At 41.0% G+C, this 19,982-nt stretch overlaps 1 protein-coding gene across 1 annotated transcript in view; it reads right to left on the bottom strand.

Annotated features, from left to right (window-relative positions):
* VWF (von Willebrand factor) overlaps window positions 1-19,982 on the bottom strand; it is a 144,822-nt gene that overhangs the window by 83,463 nt on the left and 41,377 nt on the right. The window contains exons 16-20 of the mRNA XM_069806803.1: window positions 15,009-15,249; window positions 14,092-14,186; window positions 12,636-12,796; window positions 5,546-5,649; window positions 393-531 (exon numbers count right to left, since the gene is read on the bottom strand). Of these exons, the coding sequence (XP_069662904.1) occupies window positions 393-531; window positions 5,546-5,649; window positions 12,636-12,796; window positions 14,092-14,186; window positions 15,009-15,249 (740 nt within the window). The remainder of the gene's footprint in view (window positions 1-392; window positions 532-5,545; window positions 5,650-12,635; window positions 12,797-14,091; window positions 14,187-15,008; window positions 15,250-19,982) is intronic.

Here is a 19,982-nt window from a genome sequence, read left to right on the forward strand (position 1 = left end):
GAGAAATTCTTTTTGCACACGCATTTTTAAATACAAAATGATTTGCATCTGTAGATAAGCCTTAATCTTAATTAACTCTTAAATGTCTGGCTGCTTCCACAAATCACAGGTTGATATTAGTGTGCTATGCCTTTATCCACCTCTCCTCTTTGCTGCAAAGAAAATGGATATTGTCAATGTACTCCAAACAGGTTGGTGCATGGAACAGGACGCAATACAATCTTCAAAGTTCTCAAGGCATCTTTAAGGTCGTTAATAAGCTCTGCTCTCCTCTACCATACATCTGGCTTAGTAATTAAGAATACTTTACTGTGATTTATCCAAACTTTGGACTTCTGGTGTAAAATACCCTATTAATATATAGACAGCTTTGGTGTTTGACATGTTCTCACCTGAACTAATACATATTGACAGTTTCCTGGAAATTTGTATTTCAGTCCATCAAATGTCAAATAATGAGCTGTACCAATAACAGTGCAGGTGCCATCACACGTATTTTTGGTGCATTCCCACTTTCGACCATGGCACACACTGTAACAGAGAAAATGAGTCAGTGACAGTTATCGTTATGTCCAATGTATATAATAAGCAAGAGAATGCAAGGTGCTTTAGGGAAAGTGAAAATTTCTGCTTCCTGGAGCTCATGGTCTAAAGACTCTCCAAAATACACACAAGTGGTGATAAGCTACTATTTTGCCTTGTTCAGCTCTTTTTCCTGGGCTCGGTCAGGGAGTAACTTACTGCAGACCAAAGAGGAGCATCGTTCCCCTCTGCGTCTTAACCCAGACATCAGCTGCAGCTCTGCAGGAAACCTCTGCAGTTTTCTGTGTTGCTGTCTGTCCTCCCAGCAGATCCTCTCTGTGTTTGGCCTTGAGAAGGTACTCCTAGAGGGGTCCATGCCTGGGCTGCTAGAATCCTTCTCTCAATAGACTTTTGTAACTACATTACACTACTGTGCAGCAGATGACAGTCTCTCATTAACATAAATTAGCATATGTTAACATTGGGTCCATAAATCCAAATAGCACATTAACATGTTAAGTGAATAAGGTATATGTTTCCCTTTTTCTTACAAGCTGCATGTAGGTGTATATGCCTTTTGAACTTCACCTATTACAGAGAGTCCTGAACAGAGCCTGCTAGAATATTTCATAATACTATTAGTATTTTATTTTGGATATCCTGCTCTGCTCAGAGGTTCCTTTTAGAAAAACAGATTGATTACCGTCTAAGGACCATTACAGGTTAAACACAAAGCATAATATCAGCAACCCTGTTTTTATTTGCAGTACTGTCCATCTTTCCTCATTGAAAGCCAAAACAGCAGTAAATTTGATATCCAACTAATGCCAAAGGACATGCATTTACTCTAGTGACCAATTTTGGGGACCAAGTAACCAGGACTATAATTCAGTCTACCCAGTGGCTTTCGTTTAGATTATATACTTAAGTATAATACCACCCTTCTCCAAAGAGGTGTCTCTGTTCTTAAATTAAATTCATTCTTCATGATAGTTTATCTGAACTAGCAGTTGGAGACTTTATCTCACAGTCTGACAGGAACACATATATGGATGGAAATATTTCTTTTTCTGTACATAGGTACACATATACATACACTCTCTGAGGAATGTTCTATGGTGTGATATTGTCCCAAGGTCTCCTGTGGTGACCGAACCAGAATGTCTGTCCTACAGGAGAATTCAAGTTTGGCACCATACAAATAGGACTTCAAGCTAAATCTCAGGTTAAGCAACAGGAGATGTGAGCAGATGTGACAAGACACCTGATCATGAAAGGAGATACAACAGCGGTTCCTGGCCTGTATTGTTTGCAAGCAATGTTGTTGAGGTCACCTCCTAGACTTCCTCATAATCACAGAATATGCAAGGAAAAAAAAAAAAGGGGGGGGGGGGACAGCCTGACATGCAGAGCAAAACAAGATGCTGCCTTCTTTTTTCAGTGGGAGGGGAATTCTGAAGAGCAATCAGACACAGGGTTAAGATCTTGATATCATTATACGCACATTGCCATAGCAGCTGTACTACGATGTCATTATTGTACAAAGCCAGTGATGCCATGATGAAAGGGACAGTGTTGGGAGTTTTGTTGTTTCACTCCTTTTGCACTCTTTTTGCCCTTTGGGGTTTTTTGTTGTTTTGGTTTTTGGTCTGATTTAAAAAACAAAACAAGAGAAAAAAACCCACATGGTGACCTTCTTCTGAGTGGATATTCAAAATGCAAAGAAAGCCAATTCTCTTATCTTGGTGTAACTCAATTGGTTTCAGTGTAATTGTACCAGCGTAACAGACAGAAGAAAAAAATCATAGGGCTCCTAGTCTTCATGATGACACCAAACCAGCCATATTCAACCAAATAACCAAACGTTATTAAATTTCTGAGAGTTTACAAGAACTTTTGTATCCTTTCATTGCTGTCATACATAATAATCTAAATCTTACATAGTACTCCTGATAAATAAGGCTCAGGGAGGTAAATACCATTATCCTCAAGCTAAAATGAGGGAAAGAGGAAAACTGAAACAAAGACAAGAAGAGACTTCAGAGCATCCACCCTGTCCTCTTGCCCTTTTCCAGAGGTATCCTGGAGAACAACAAGCCTTGCTACAGAAGCTGCAGGTATGAAAGAAGATCTTTCCCTTGGCATCCACAGGCTTTTGATCAGTAAAATAAATTGATTTTCTAACTAGCAAAGACCGAGGAACCAAAATAAAAAACAAGGTCAATGAAGCGTAAAATCTGCTCACTCTTCCTTTTGTTATTAATTTGGGGGAGTTAGAATAGCTTCTGACACCATATCTAGTAATGTAAAAATAATAATAATTTAATGATCTAATAAGCAATAGCTTGCTTGAGGTTAGAGAAACATTCATCTACTAAATGCTATATGAATGCAGATGGACATCATCACTGCCCCAGGGATTTTCTAATCAAGCTTTATAATAAGGGCAGGGAAAGGGGAATTCTATCCCTGCTTTACAGATGTAAAAACTCAGGGATAAAAAACCTCAAGTACTTTCCCAAGATCAAATTGCTAACCAAAAAAAAAACCAGGTACTGAACCGAGTTCTCTAGTAATGCCTTAACCCAAGCATAAGCATTGTTTAATCTTGATAACACTTCACAGTATAATAAATATTGTGCAATACATTTTCTTCAAAGAATGAAATTTCAGTAACATGAGACCTATTGCATCCTCTGTGATTAAATCTTTGCTAATAGGTAGAGCAAGACCAAGATTTTTTTTATATATATATATGCACAGACAGATTATAAAGTATGTGGTGTAGCAAAATTCAGATTAGCAAATTTCTTCTGTGTACTGCTTCATAAATGTTATTCCAAAATTTTCACTGAGCTCTACAACGAATTCCCAATACATAGCATAACAAAAGTTTTGCCACTAGCTTAGTCTTGGAGACATTCCGTTGTTCATGAATTAGGGTCTCCCATATGTCAAGTTGAATGTAAACGCCAAATCTGACACCTCTGGCTCATATATTGCGTTTGCAGGTGTTCACATCTGGCTAAGAACAAGTGAGAATGAGAACTCCTGCAACAGCAGTACAAAAAGCAAAAACAAAAGAAAAGGAAGATCTGACCTCCAAAATGCAGACTCTCAATTCTTATTAATTCTCAAAGCAATAGTAATTTCCTATATCACTTTCTAAATGACATTTGACTTGATATTTGCTGAGAACTATCATGAAACTTTTAAAAGTCACACAGTTCAAAAAAGCTCTAGTGACATTTTTGAAGGGACCTTATTTCCAATTTTACTTTCACATTCAAGAAAATTACTTAAAATGAGAGGAAGAACATTTTTTCAATGAGAAAAAGCATGATTTCTAACATTTTCTTGATCCTGTTATTGAAAAAAATTCTACGTATTAGAGGAAATATCACTTAAAATGGCATTGCCAGAAACAAAAGGGCAATTACAAGAATGAAGCAACATGGTTATGAATTTTTTAAGATTTAAGATAAGAATGACTGAAAATAAAAAGCCTGTGCATGGTTATTGTGAAGAATCTTGCAAATTTCACAATAAGGCCTAGGAGTTTTACACCTTACTATTCTTGTTTCAATAAAATTTTCATAGTGTCTGTTTTTCAGCTGAGTCAGTTTTATCTGGATACAATGAAGCAGGTTATAGTATATGTGTCTATATAAACATACCAACTTCTCCATCTTCCTCCCTTCAAACCTCCTTTTCCCCAGGTCTAATTATAGTACATGATTCACAATGTAATATGTAGCTACAAAGGAAGGAAGTGAAACAAAACACTGGAAGGTCAATATTACCATAAAAAAACATAAAACCTTATATTCAAGTCTAATTTACACCAGTGAGGAGCAGTCCCACTAGTCTGAAAAACAGCACTTGAAATCACTGTTGCTCAGAGATCAATGCACAAAACAAACCCCAAACCAAAGGGCTCTTTAATGGTGCCGATCCTCTAACCCAGCTCCACCCAGTTGTACAGAGGGTAATAGAAACGTTGCTCCTGGGGGTGCCACAGAACTGGGCAGGGACAGGTCAGGTAAAACGTACAAGAGGTTCTGAAGTCTAAGTTCAAAGAGAACAGTTTCCACAGTGCTGGGTGGCTGGGTGTCCTACACCTTGGACTCTTGGAGCTCTGCAGGAAAAAGCCACCGTTCCTCCACAAGAACACACGGAAAGCAAAGTACCTCCAATGCAGCAAGCGTGCTGTGCAAGCAGAAGCCAAGAATCGTCCGGCAGGCAAATACCCTATACCTCACCCAAGGCTGTGCTGAGGGCTTCCCTCCACGCAATCTCACAGCCCAGCACTTGCTTTTGAACCTACAAATTCTTTTTCAAGAACCAAACATGACAGATAGGCATGTGGGTGAAAGAGATGGAGCACTTCCTCTTTTCTTCTAAGAGGGTATCACCAACTCCCTCTTCTTTTTTCTCTCTCTCTTCCCCCCTGCCTTTATTTTTTTTTTTTTAAAGATATCAATGGACTGAGCACTCATTTCAGACGTAAGAGGTCAACTCTGTTTCTGCCTGATTCTTTAACATTTTCCTGAAGACCTCCTGTCATATTATAGCTGCCATATCACACCCCTTCTGCTGATGCATGCTTCTGGCTGAAAAGGACTGATTTGAAGGGCCCCAGATGGCAAAAAAAGGGAAGCGTGACAGCAGAGCTTAGCGACAAAGTGCAGGCTCCATTCCTCCCACCCCAGAGGAGCTCCTATATTGTTATCTTCTGCTGCAAAATCAAGGAGCAAATCCACTAGCTAGTGGCTACAGAGGACCTGCACAGACACATGGACAACCTATTTGTAAGGTACCAGCTACAGTTTGCCAGATATTGCATTTGTCTTTATGCAACACATGAAGGGAATGTGCTGGTCTGCGCAATATGCGCATTACTACGCTGCAAAACCTGACTTCTATATAAAACAGATCTCTTAAGCAAACAGTATTTGGGGTTTTTTAGAAACATGTTATGTGCCCTAGAGAAAAACGGAAAAATGCAGTTCCAGTGGCTCACCAGGTGTTGCAGTCATTAGTCACTGTCTCTCCCTTGGCATATTCTCTTCCGTTGTGAAAACATGGGCATCTCTCAGGGGCAACGCACTTGTTTTCATGTCGCACCTAAGCAAAACACAGTTTGTCAGCATGCTGGTCTGTTGGTATGTGCCAGTACACAGAGAAGTAAGCACAAGAACATGTGGATAAAGAATAAAGGAAGGGATAGAGGAAATGGTTCAAGACTATCTAAGGTAAGAAAGGTACAGCATTGCTAATATTTTTTCCTAGTAACAGAAATATAGCTAGGGGTACATAAATCACAGTCTTGCTGGGGCTGAACACCAGTTTAAACTGCTGGGAGATTAGATTATATTATAGAAGAATGTCATGATGAGAAAGTCTGATTTGACCAAAACCAGGATGTGCTAAAGATAAAATAGGCTAACCTGAATACAGAGAGCAGGCGAGTAGTACATGCTTCTAACACACAACAAACTGAAGGATGGCCTACCAGAAAAGCAGCCAGATGCAGGGCTCGGCTGGGCTAAAATCTGAAATATGAACACTGAGGAGGAGACAAGGAGCTGCAGTGCCAGAAGAATCCAAGTGCAAATGCAGATTCTGTTGTCACAGACAACAGACCCCCAACAAAGCCCACGCTCCTGTTGACTTGCCTCTGAAAACTGCAGTAGTCACTCATTTTCTTTCAAATCCCTATTTATTTCCTAGAAGGCAGGATAAATATCAGTCCACTTGAGACATTATTCCACTCTCACAGGTTCTGTTGCTGGGAAATAGGTTATTAAGTTCTGTCTATAATTTTTTCTTTTTTAGTTTTACCCTACTAATCTCAGTTTCTCTTTGTATAACAAGAAACCATTTGCCCCACTTACAGGAGAAAAAACAAACAAACAAACAAAAAACACCACAACCAAGTAATGCCTTTAGACTATTCAGTTTTTTCCATTCCTTTGCTCTGTTTTTTCTGTGATTACTCCCTTTCCATTTTGAAGGCAGCCAATTCTAGGGAATCAAACAAAACCAAGGCTGGCTATGCTGTTTTTGACTTGATCATGGTTCTGCAAAGCCAGGGTAGGTTTGGCTGTTGCTTCATGGAATACCAAAATGGAGAGCGCTTTCCCTCCCTCTCATTCAAAATCACAAAATATCACCTTCCCACTTTAAACTCTTTCTGTAAAATCATTAAAATAGTTTCTTTTTTACCATTAAATACAGGCCAATGAGATCAATGTAGTCTGAACGCCAGGTTAATAAAGTAGAACAGCTCTGCCTTTTCCTATGGGAACCTAGAACTGCCACAGGGAACTACTAATAAAAAGGATTTCACATCCCGGAGACCCTTCATACACATGCAGCTCCACATGCTCTGTGGCTTATGGAGAGCTATATTATGCCAAATAAACTCACACCGATAGAAGCAAGATGGAAACAAAGAAATGCTTTTCTAGATGATAGAGCTGGGGCTCTGCCTCAGCCTTAATCTCTGCAAAAGACGGGGAGAAAACAGGCCAGAGAAGACCATATGTTTCCAAGGGTGTTTAATTCCTTCCTTCCTTCCTGGTGGCATTCAGGAAAAAAACAATATATGACTTCACACTCATGGCTACATTTCTGAATTTTTCCACAGTGTTCAGCAACACAGGTCACAATAGACTTGAGGGCTAGACTCTGGATACAAAACTTGGGATTAGGTGCGTGGTTAGTAAAAGGAGGATTAGGACATCTTCTACTTGCTCCCTCACACATTGACGTGAAGCTAGTCACAGCCTATCCCCAACTCTAAAAAAACTTAGTAGACCGGTATTAGTTTTTCCATCACAAATGTATGGCCACCATGCAGTGCAGCAGCTGTTAAACCACTGACAAAAAGGGAAGACTACCTTGTCTGAACACTGCAGAGTAAGTGGGTGGGATTTAGAAAGCTGGGCGTAAATACCCAACATAGACTTAGACCAGAAGACTAATTATTTTTGCTGCAAAACTCAATGGATTATGATTTTGTTAATAGTAACGCACAATCTACTGGTTATATTGACACCACATCCAAAAGCTCAACGCCATGCTGTGTTACAAGTCTGTTGAGCACAGTACTGTGTGGTACTACAAGGCCAGTGGCATTACTCACAAACAGCTGGACTTTCTGTGGAAGTCTCTCAACCCATCCCAACCCATAGCATTTAATACAGGAGATGTAACAGTCCTGAGTGCCTGAGGTGATGGGAGGCATGAGTGTTGGGGAGGCAATCACAAGAAAAGACACAGGTTTGTAATGAGAACAGCTGCTGTTCACACCATCTCACACCCTTATGATGATGCTCCTGAGAGCGTGTCTGTGGGATTATAAACAGTTGACTAGCTCATGATCCCCCCTCTACTTGGGGTTCTGACAGAAGCATCCAGTGTTTCCTTGCTCTGTCTTATTAATCGTTACGCATTGACAAATCTCGCAGAAGGAAGAACAATATCACAGGTTTCAGAACGTTTAAATTCTTCTCCCCTAAAGTCTGCCTTAATGAGGCTGAATTTTAATCTCTCTTGGTCAATACAATTTTGACGAGTCTCTCACTGCGAAGGGAAACTCAGATTTTCACTCTGTTCCTCCTGATACACCTGAGGGCTTCAGCAGAAAGTCAGCCAAAGGTGTAAAGGAGTATGGGATTAAGTAAAGAAAGAGGGTCAGATTAGAACTCAATATCTGATACGTTTTAACTAAAACAGCCTGTCACCATTTCTGTGCAGGCAGACAAGTCAAAAACATGTTAGGACAGACCACTCATCATGTGCTGGTTTACACGTGATTTTTCTTTCAGATGTTAGCTATATGCTGCTTATGTTTGTTTTATGAAGCATTATCCTTGGGCAGATGCACATAGCAAAAAGCTGGTACCCAACTGCTCATGAAGACTGTCATGCTGTTATATAGGATAAGCCTACAATGAAGAATATACAACAGAGCTAGCAGGAAAATCAAAATAGCACTCTATTAAGTTTCTGTTGGAAACAGTTTGGGAAAAAAAAAACCTTCCAAACTTTTCTGATTAAAATGTTTAGGGTTGTTTTTTGGGTTTTTTTTTCCTTTTTCTACTAACATATCATAGTTTTAGAAATAATTTTATTTCAGCAGCCACGACACAATAAAATATTTCATTTCAATTTTAAACCTTAATTTTGCTTCAGTTGTTCGAAATTGAAACAAATTTATTTTCTAGTTTTGAAGTGTCTGGATTTTGTGCTTTCTGATTGTTCTGCTCCTCTTTTTCCCCAGAAAGGTGGTTAACACTCCATTTGTATATTTATTAATATTTTCCAGTGGGAAAAACCTGGAGTGCAGCAAACTAATCTGAGAAAACATATTTTTCCCCACACTTCTGCACATATGTTATGATTTATCCTTTCTGCTCTGCAAAAGGGTGACAAGTATGGAGAATTTCCCACCCCACAGATGATCAAAGACAGAAAAAGAAGAATTACTTTTCATGACATATTGAACATTTTTATTTTCAAGAAATCAAACAATGTAAAATATTAAGTCAAGATGAATTGGAAAACTTATTATTCAGTTGAAAGAAATTGGGTTTTGCCTGCATTTTCTGACTGGGGAAATAATAGATTGATTAATTGGCAATTTCTTATCCCAGCAAATCTTCCAATTCAAATCTAGGTAACTGCAGCATCATGTTCATGAATAAGCCTCGATTATTGGTTTTTATTATTTTTCAGATATGTAATTCAAAATTGGCAGGCAATTTGTGCATACAAATTTTAGACTATGGATTCCTCTGTTTAAGACTGATAACTCAGCTAGCTGATCTGTAAACATCTATTTATATACATAGGGATAACATTGCACTTAATTACATATTAACTGCTATATATAGTTGCAAGTTGTATTGGAGAGTTGTTTATGTAAACTATGTATCTTTGACTGTGTTTCCTGATGGTATGAATTATTTTAGACAAGCAAGAAGATGAATTTTTTTTTTGCTAATAAGTTATCCATGACCATTCATAATTTTTATATGCTACTGTACCACAAAAGAAAAAATCTTCAGTAAAATGGCACAATATCTTCCAGAGTGATGATGTGTGCAAATATTTATTCCCATAAATGTTCGGTAACCTGTTACTGCCTACAGACATTCCTACAAACAGTAGCTCACCTCCGTGAGCGCTTGTAAATTAAGCAGGATTACAGAACACCAACAGGGGAGACTGACCAGTAAAAGAAATAGTAATACCTTTTTCTGGTCCCTTTGTTGCTCAGCTCTGTTGGTACAAGTCTGGAGAACGCAGACTTTGTGACTTTGCAGTGCTTTCCCTTGGTGCGCCCAGACTTTTTAAGGTAGAGAGAGGCAGGATGGTAAGGAAAACCTCGTCACCACCCCAAACCCTTCTGTTGTTGGCAACTGATACTGGGAGCACGTTGCAAAATGAAGAAATAAGGAAAAAGACTTGCCCAAACCATCCTGGTTAGATACCTATTGGTGACAAGGAGGAAACTGCTCTTTGATAACAAGCTGGCAGGTCTTGTAGAACCCCAAGCTAGGAGTCTAATGCATGGCAAAGGGCACCCACGTAATGAAAGCACCGAGCTTGGTCCTGCCTTTGCATGGCTGTGCTTACAACCAAATCAACTCTATACTGACTTCTCCCATCATGGCTATGAGAAACACAAATCTTACAATTTTTATTCCCTGCCAGACTGGAAGCCAATGAAAACGAGCAATTATAGACTGAGTGTACTGGAAGATTGAACCATACTGTCATCTAGTGGACAACGAACTTATTTTACTCATTTAAAAAAAAATTTTAAAAAACCCTGGGCCCAATTCTTCTATCCAAAACCTGACAAACCATCTTGTTGAGTTCAGGGGCATATTTCATATCACTGCAGAGTGAACTGGAGTTTCCCATTCCAAAATGCCAAAGACTGCTTCTCCTGGCAAGAATTTGATGAAACAATTGTTTGAATGATAGTTCCAACCTATTGAAAAGACATACGAAATTCTATGCTAAACATGAAGATTAATTACTAGGAATTTGATTTGGGAGAGCTGGGGGGGGGGGGGAGGAAGTGGTGTCTGTCCCATCCCTGTGTCGTCGCCCCCCCCTTGTTTTTTTTCCCCTGTTGAGTAGTTATCATAATTTGTTTTCCATTATTATCTCTAAAGTGTACTATTACCATATTCTGGAACTGAAACCAAATCTCAAGCCCCTTCACCATATCAAAGACATTTGATTGTTATGTACAGAGAAAGACCTATTCACACTGGAGCTCTTGGAACTTTACAAGTACACAAACTTTAAGTTCACTTATCACACTACTATTTAGGAATATTCTTCTCTAAAAGAAAAGACATTTAAAAACTGAAATGTGAAAAGAAGCAACACTCGTTTTTAAAATCATGGTGAACATTTGCTCAATGCTGATATGGACGCCTTCAAATTCTATTCTGTATTTTTCACTTTGTACCTACAAGACATTTCACAAGCCTGAGTTTTTGCCTACAGCAGGCATTTTATTCTGGAGTAGCATCTATTTACATAAATGTGTGTTTATCAGCAAAATACGGTAGCAATGTTCAAAAAATACATTAGTATTAATGCTAGAAATTACTGTATTATGAGAATTCAGCAGGGGAGGGAGTTGTTCCTAGTAAGACAATGGAAGGAATCTGGGGGGAGAAGACACCTGTATTCATACAGAAAAGGAAAAAACAACATACCTTTATAAAAATATATAGTTCCAAGTAAAGTTAATTGCTTTTTTAAGTGGATTTTAAACTAGTGGTTGAAGTAACTTCATTAGAGCTGAAGCCTAAACATAAACATGTATCTCAACCCTAGAAGTAATAACCCACATCTTCATTTACTAACAGTCAACATCCAGTGAATATTAATCTGAGCCTGAACCTTGACCATGTATAAAAGATTAAAAAAAAAAGAGTAATCTTCTGCATTTCTAGACTTCCTGGGTTGCAGCATTTGAAAACATCTTGCTTTACCACATGACCCTCTGAGTCAGAGAACTACCAGCTCGTCTCTAAGTACCACAGGTATCAAATAAAGTCTCACAGTTTTAGAGTACTTTAGCCCTCAGACAAAATAAAGACACAACCCCAGCTCTCTTTTTCCAACATCTACTAGGTATGTTCATCCGCATTTCACGCATTGAAACTGCTTAATCCCAGCAGTTGTCCTGGACAGAGAACTCAAAAGTGCCATTTACTTAACTTCATAGAGAGTGTACCATGCACTCCACTTTGATCCTATTCACAGGCTGCCTGGGACTATACCTCCAGCCTGCAGTGAGATCCCATGCACAGCTCTTCGCCTGCCCAGAGTGCGCTGCACAGCACTGAACACTGATGCTGTTTTCTATTGCTCAGGGAACAGCAGCAGCAATCTGCTGTCTATATTCTACTCCATGTGCTTTTTATCAGGGCTCTAAATTGACATTGAGTTCACAGTCACTGGCTTAGCAAATAACTATTTGCTCTATCTAAAAATGACTAAACTAATAATTAAATTTGAGGGTTGCAGGGGAACATAACCCTGGACTCCAGAAAGCATCTTACCAGTGAAAAAAGCATGCTCGGCACACCATCTGCAACTCCAGGACACCCTGTGGCATCATCTTACCAGGTTTCATGTCCCATGTTCCTTCTCATGGGGAACTCTCAGTTTGGTACAACACACAGGAAAGCAGCAGCAGAGTTGGAGACTTGACAAGGAGGCAACTAGTATCAGCAAGAGGGTTTGGCTGGATATGGAGTGGGTATTCGGGGTATGGGTGCCTGTGTACTTCTGTCTCTCTGACTAGGGAAGTTCAGCAAGACTGAGGAGGAGTTTTGGAGGCAAGTTGAAGGAAGACATAAATTGGTCTTAAAAAAGTGGGGTTTGGCTTTTTGATTATCAGTTATTATTAAAAGCTAAACTTCATCTATGCAGATATACTAATATACATATTTTAAACCAGCCACAATTTGGCAGAGTCAATACTTCACAAACACATATTTCCAAGCCACAAGAAGACTGCTGGTAGAAAAAAAAAATGAAGGCAAGGAAACAAAGAGGAGCCTGCTTACCATCCCTTTTGGACAGAGGCATCCAGATATGCAGCCGTGGCTGATGCACTCCAAGTCATAATTCTGGCAAGTCTTGGCACACTCCAACCCTTCGGCTCTTGGGTTGTTTGTAGGACAGACAAGTTTTTCCATGGGGAATCTGCATGTCAAGCTCCTTTTTACTTTAAAAAAATAAATTTACAAAAATTGCAGTTAGAACTCAAGTATTGTTAGCACAGTATTTTTCTAAAGGATGGATCAACATTTTTATTAGAAAACTAACTTAGGATATAGAATGGAGCAACACCCACTACACCACTATGCATGACATCGTAAAGGTAACAGTCCCCACTTCCAATGAAGTGACCTCAGTTAGGCTATCATAAAATCATGTATTCTAACACAGAAGCAAAAGGAGCTGCACAAGGGTTCAATTCCAGATTGCACTAGGGCTACAAGCACACCTCAGTGTGAAACATATTTCAACCTATAGGCAATGTACACTAGCAATGTCAGCACAAAATCGATGTTCTGAGAAGCAGCAGCACCATTTATTATTGTGTTTAGACTCACTTCCAATACGGAGTGACGTAATAACAATGCCCTTAGCTTAAACAAAGTTTTCAAACTCTTGAGAACTCAGGTTCTGATAGAAAATCAGGATTTCCCAAGAGACTCCAGGTTATTTCAAGCAATGCTAGAAATATGCCTCTCAGTTATTTTTTAAGTCTTAACGTACTAGTATCCGGAAAATTATGTCTTAAAACATTACAGGAAGAATTTGGTGAGATATACACCTAGAAGGCTTCACCTGCAGGACAGTGGGGGCCAACCAGTGACACCATTACTGGTGGTCTATCAAGACCCCCTCTCCCATCGCAATCCTGTAAACTTCATCCATATATCAGTGGGGAACCTCAAAAAAAATCCCAGACCACTGATGTCCTATTTTCCAATGCTGCACCTAGTTCTGCAAGGCAATTATCAGTCTCCAGGAGGTTTTATTGCAAGATGCCTGGTGGCTGGAGGGCACACTCAGTGCCTGGCAGCACTCTAACCTTGAAGCCACAAAAAGCTTGATCTGCACCAGAAGGGAGAGCTTGCAACCTACTAGTCAGAAGCAGGAGGTATAAAGCTAGCTAGTTACTGATGTGGTGTGATCCTCAAATAGCAGCTGGGGGCCTCAGATCATCGCCAAGGGAACCCTTAACCTCTTCAACTAAAGAGACACTGCAGTGGCTAGCTATAATTTTGAGAGGTGGGACACAATGAGCCCTGCATCCTCCCACACAAACTTTTTGTTTCTATCCTGTAACAAAAAAAAAAAAAAAAAAAAGTTAGAAAAAGACTCACAACATTACCAGCCACTAAAACCTCTAGTACTTCTTCTCTATTCTAGATTGCTAAGAGACTGAAGAGGAAAAAAGAGGAAAAAAAAAATCAGAAAAAAATATTAATTTTTTTAAGGCATACTAACTTCTGGCAGATGGCCTCTCATCAACGAAAACATCTGGCAGGAAGGCACCAGGAGCTCTGTTTGTACTGCAGTGCATGAAACCATTTTCACAATAGCTAAGAAAAACAAATAAAGCTTATATTTAACAAAGTGACATTTAGCTTTCACTTACACTGTTGTTTTCAGAAAGGCCCACAGGGAACTTGTCAGAGTACCAAAATTGCACCTCTCATTGGGGCTCATCTGTTGCTCTCCATCCACTGTGCTTATCAACCTTAAAGGCAAACCTTCCTTAAGACAGTTCCAGTGATATAACAGCATGGTAACCCAGCTGTATGCTAGCCCTGTCCCACTGAATCCAATGCATCTGCACAGACATAAAGCTGGGCAAGAAAATAGTCAGGTCTGCTGTGGTGAGAGGTAAGGGACCACTTAGTGCCTGCAACTTAATGACTTTTGTGGTAGAGGAGAAAAGGAGAAGACACTGTTCCCAAAACTGGGCTTGCTGGGAGCCACCCAGCAATTACATTCCTACTGTAAGTGTACTGCTACTCAATTTAACAATTAGAAACACTTTTTAATATTTGTATCTTTGATAGAGGTAATTAGGTTTTAACGTTTAAGAAATGTATCTCAGTACATTAAAGTGACATTTTAAAAGCCTACAAAGTACCTATTGTCAGTAATTAAACTCCATTTCAAACTGGCAGGAACTGTTCATGGAACAGTACTGTTGTCTGAGGTGGCATTTAAAATTATATGGATAGAAATGCAATGGCAAAACTCACATTTGGTTTGTTGGAGGCAAACTCTTGCCCTCTTTTAAACTAGTTTCAGTGGAGTTAAAGGATCTGAGGAACTGAACCAGTTAACCACTCGGGCTATCCAAAAATTTTGAGCCACAGTGTGTAGGGATGAGTTATGAACAACACACTTACCACATGGTGTAATGATCCGAAAAGACATCCTCTGGCTGGAAGATCTCACCGTCATAGTAACAAGAGCAGTGGGACTTTGGCACGCACTGCTCATGCTCATCCAGGTAGTGCCCGGGGGGACAGTAGCATCCTTCCACGCAGAGTTCGTCGCAGTCTTCGTCCGGGTAGGAGACAGATCTGCAGGTCTGGTTGCACGGCGACCCACATTGCTGGTACACTTGGCCTTCAGGACAGGTCATTGCTGTTGAATGATGTGCATGTCAGGGAGACTGGCATTTGATCCAAAGCCAACTAAAGGAAGAGCTGCCTCAACCAGACTGGGAAGGTGGGGATTAAAATGTATTTACTCAATTTACTTATCAATGAAGGCCTGTATTACACTGTCTCTCCTTAACTGCAGTACAAGTGAAGCCTAGGGCACTGCTTATATATACACAAGCAAAATCTTACTACATGCAGTTCCCAATAAATTTCAGGATTGGATTGCAACCCCTGCGATGGAAATCTATCCACAAAATTTCATCCAGAATGAAAAACACAGGCTCTGTCCAACCTCTGCTATTACTTGGATCTACAAGTTAGGATCATTATAAGTGTCATGTACACATTCACACTCCTCTTCCTTTGCAACGTGGTTAGGGACAATTCGGTCAAAATAAGTAGAAATTTAGGTTTCTGCCTTGATAAGCAGGTGCTGCGATAGTTTAAAGCCTCACGTCCCAGAAGCTCTCAGTGATTTCTGTGGAAACAGGTGCAAATAATGAAGCCATTCAGTGATCGCAGAGCCAAACCGTGGGTACTAACAAGTTTTTGATGACAAATTGATTTTTATGGAGACCTAATTACAGCCTTTGGAGCCATTTTAGCTTCTTTGTTTATAAACCTTCCACTTAGTTCTAGAGCACTGATTTTGAGGCAATCTCCTCTGCATACCTGAGCATCGGCACTAGGTGGCAGCTGTGACAACACATTGCAGAAGAGGAGAAAACAAGGGAATATTATCACGGGCTTTTAACGGGCCTTCTGATAACCAGGATTTACAAAACTTGTCGTTTGTAGCAACCTTCCAAAGCAAACGCTCGGAGTTGTAAGGTGATGATGTTCAGCGGAGTGAGGGAAGCAGCTGCAAATAAAAGTTGGCACATTTGTACTGTGCTAAAACCAAGATCAAGGGGTTGCAGAGAAAGCGCTTCCTCTGGTCATCCAGAATGATCATGCAGAATGATCTGATAATCCCTACCCCCTCGTCCGTGAGTGCACACCCCTGGGAACTGTAGCAGCAATGGCAGTAAAAGAAAAACTATAGCAAGCCCAAGCTGCTAGCAGGGCTGAACTAACACTGAGGCTAACAAAGCAAGGCCTACATGCTAACCAACATCTAATGCTTACATGCACAAAGTTCTTCTGAAATGAAGAATTACTTCTACTTACTGAAGAGAGGCATGGTTGCACCAACATGTCCCCAACTTCTGTTGAGGCATGTGAAGCCCCATACATGGAAGCACAAGCCCCTAATTTGAGGATCCAGCCCAGAGGCATCTAAGGTGACTTGAAGGCTTCTTCAGGGCAAAGATCTCCCAAGTGTGGGTCTTGCGCCCGAACTATTTAATGTACCTTTCACAACACAGCCCAAGAAATTTATGTGTGCTCCTCAGCACAGTAGGCAAAGTAAGTATCTCCTAACTCAGAAATAAGTAAATGATAGATTCACTCACAGTTATAGGAGTCTTTGGCAGCTATTCACAGAACAGTGCTTCTAATTTAGATAAACACGATGTTTGCAGTAAATCAAATTCTAAACAGGCACAGCCCATGGCTAAGTACCATTTTAAAAGTAACTTTCATCACTACAGGCATGTGCAAGCAGGACAACCATGAAGCCTCAAACAAAACTACAATTTGCTACACAGGAACCTCTGGAAACAAGGAACTGGTTTGGCAGATTTCAGGCGGGTACACCACTTTACTAGAGTTTCAAGATTCAAAAAGGATAGGATAACTGAGCCCAACAACCTGCCCTACTTTCTAGTCAATGATAACACTCCCTGCCCACAGGGACAACTTTGCAGTGGATCCCTTTCTTCACTAAAGCTTTGCAACTCATCTTACCTGCCCATGCTCTTCCTAAGATTTTAGAAACATCCTGTTTTTCCAGTTACGCTACCCAATGCCATGTTCACACTCCAAGTACCACTACACTGCTCCATCACCTCCCAGCAAGTCTGGTTTTAGCAGCAAAAAGGCAAGACAACTGACCTGGGAGGGGACTGCTGTCTGTACACTTTGTAATACTCTGACACTACAAAAATAAAAAAAATTTAAAAAACACCATGCTGTTATTGCCAGGAAAATGAGAGGAAAAGGCGAGGTGCATCTAGTCTCTACGGATGCCTGTTATAAAACTGAAACAGCTCAGTGCTGTGCTCTGAAGGTCAGCCTGTCCCAGGTATAAGATGGGAAATAGTGGGAAAGCATTGGAAAAACGTGTATCCATCAGATAGCTCATCCAGCTTCTTGTGGGTGGTTTTTCAATGCAGAATGAAAGAGGAATAAATCCTGACCAGTTTCTTGGGTAGCACAAGGTGAAAACGCAATCACGCCTAGGTCAGAGGCTCTGGGTGAAGACGCACCCTGACAGGACTAGATTTAACGCAGCTGCTCCACCAGCACCAGCTGGCATACTGAGCCCCACCATGTGATGCAGCCATCCTCAAGTACTGCTCAGAGCCTGCCCTTAATTCCCTACTCCTTACTCCAGGACTCTTAGAGGTATCCCATACAAATCCTCTCACAGAAGCCATGCAAAGACAATAAACTACCCCAAGACCACCACATTAAGGAAAAGAGGCTTATCAACAGGTCCTAAAACCTGAAGAAAGATCTAGGGACCTGTTGACTGATTCCCCTTTGCCACAAAACAACACATACATACATACATATATATACACGAGACATAGAATCATAGAGTCATTTTGGTTGGAAAAGACCTTTAAGATCATCAAGTCCAACTGTTAACCTAGCACTGCCAAGTCCACCACTAAACCATGTCCCATCCCTAAGCACCACGTCCACACGGCTTTTAAATACCTCCAGGGATGGTGACTCAACCACTTCCCTGGGCAGCCTGTTCCAACGCCTGACAACCCTTTCAGTGAAGAATTTTTTCCTAATATCCAGTCTAAACCTCCCCTGGTGCAACTTGAGGCCATTTCACCTTGTCCTATTGCTTGTTACTTGGGAGAGGAGACTGACCCCCACCTCGCTACAACCTCCTTTCAGGCAGTTGTAGAGAGCGCGATAAGGTCTCCCTCCCCTCAGCCTCCTCTTCTCCAGCCTAAACAACCCCAGCTCCCTCAGCCGCTACTCACAGGACTTGTGCTCTAAACCCTTTACCAGCTTCATCGCTCTTCTCTGGACACGCTCCAGCACCTCAAGGTCTTTCTTGTAGTGAGGGGCCCAAAACTGAACACAGGACTCGAGGTGCGGCCTCACCAGTGCTGAGTGCAGGGGGACGATCACCTCCCTGCTCCTGCTGGCCACACTATTTCTGATACAAGCCAGGATGCCGTTGGCCTTCTTGGCCACCTGGGCACACTGCCGGCTCATATTCAGCCAGCTGTCAACCAGCACCCCCAGGTCCTTTCCCACCAGACAGCTTTCCAGCCACTCTTCCCAAGCCTGATAGCATTGCATGGGGCTGTTGTGACCCAGGTGCAGGACCCGGCACTGAGCCTTGCTGAACCTCATACACTTGGCCTTGGCCCATTGATCCAGCCTGTCCAGATCCCTCTGTAGAACCTTCCTACCCTCAAGTAGATCAACCCTCCTACCCAGCTTGGTGTCATCTGCAAACTTACTGAGGGTGCACTCGATCCCCTTGTCCAGATTGTTGATAAAGATATTAAACAGAACTGGCCCCAGCCCTGAGCCCTGGGGAACATCACTTGTGACCAGCTGCCAACTGGATTTAACTCCATTCACCACAACTCTTTGGGCCCAGCCATCCAGCCAGTTTTTTTACCCAGTTTTTTACATGCATGTGCATGAGAGAGACAGCCCTTCACAGTATGGCCTATCTGCTCCTTCCATGCAGCATGAAGAGATTGGCATTGTTGCTTATCCACAGCGGGCTGCAAGGGTACAAGTCACCTCCTCAACAATCAAACTGCAACTAAAATAATTTCAAAGATGTGGGAGACCAATGCACTTGTTAGCTTGACACGCAGCAGAAATGCTGTGCTACACTAACAATTTACCTCCCTGGTGGTTATCTACTTCAAATCAAGCAAACCGGTTTTGTCAAGTCATTTCCCAAGAAACTGAATCTCCGTTGACCGCAGCAGGAGCAGAGCATGTGTTCAATGCACTAGGCCATCAGTACAAATTACGCAACCTGCACATTCATGTCTCAAGCCCATTAAAAGAGGGATTGTTCTCCTTCATGTGACAGGAGACGTTGAGGACATCAGGATTATTTAATGGGGGCTGATGGATCTGCAATCAGGGAAATCGTCACTTTCTGAGAGCATAAAGCGCTCTGTAATGCACAGAAAGGAGGAAGCAGCTCTGCACTATTAAAGATTAATTGTGAAAATTGACTTGTTCAATTACAGAAAGAACGATGGTGCATTATCGCTGCTCTTTCTTTCAGCCTCCAGACCTGCACATTTTTAAAAGGATTTTTATTACATTACTGTTCCACTATCTGAACATTTACATAAATTAGGTAAAATATTATGAAACCATACAGCAGTTTAACATAAACTGGTTTTGTTCTCATTCGCAGTAAACACTCTCCAGCTTGCAGAAGCTGTAGTCACTGACCTTACAGGTACAGACCCCACCAGGTGGAAGGCCAGTGACCTCTCTTTCTCTCTCTCTTCCAGTTTCTACACACTCAGATTATAAATATTTTTCCCACCCCCTGTTTGGGAAGAAGTAGCATAACAGATCTGGAGGGCTGCCAAGCATACA

This window comes from Haliaeetus albicilla, chromosome 19 (genome assembly GCF_947461875.1).
Source record: "Haliaeetus albicilla chromosome 19, bHalAlb1.1, whole genome shotgun sequence".
In the NCBI taxonomy this organism is placed as follows: domain Eukaryota; kingdom Metazoa; phylum Chordata; class Aves; order Accipitriformes; family Accipitridae; genus Haliaeetus; species Haliaeetus albicilla.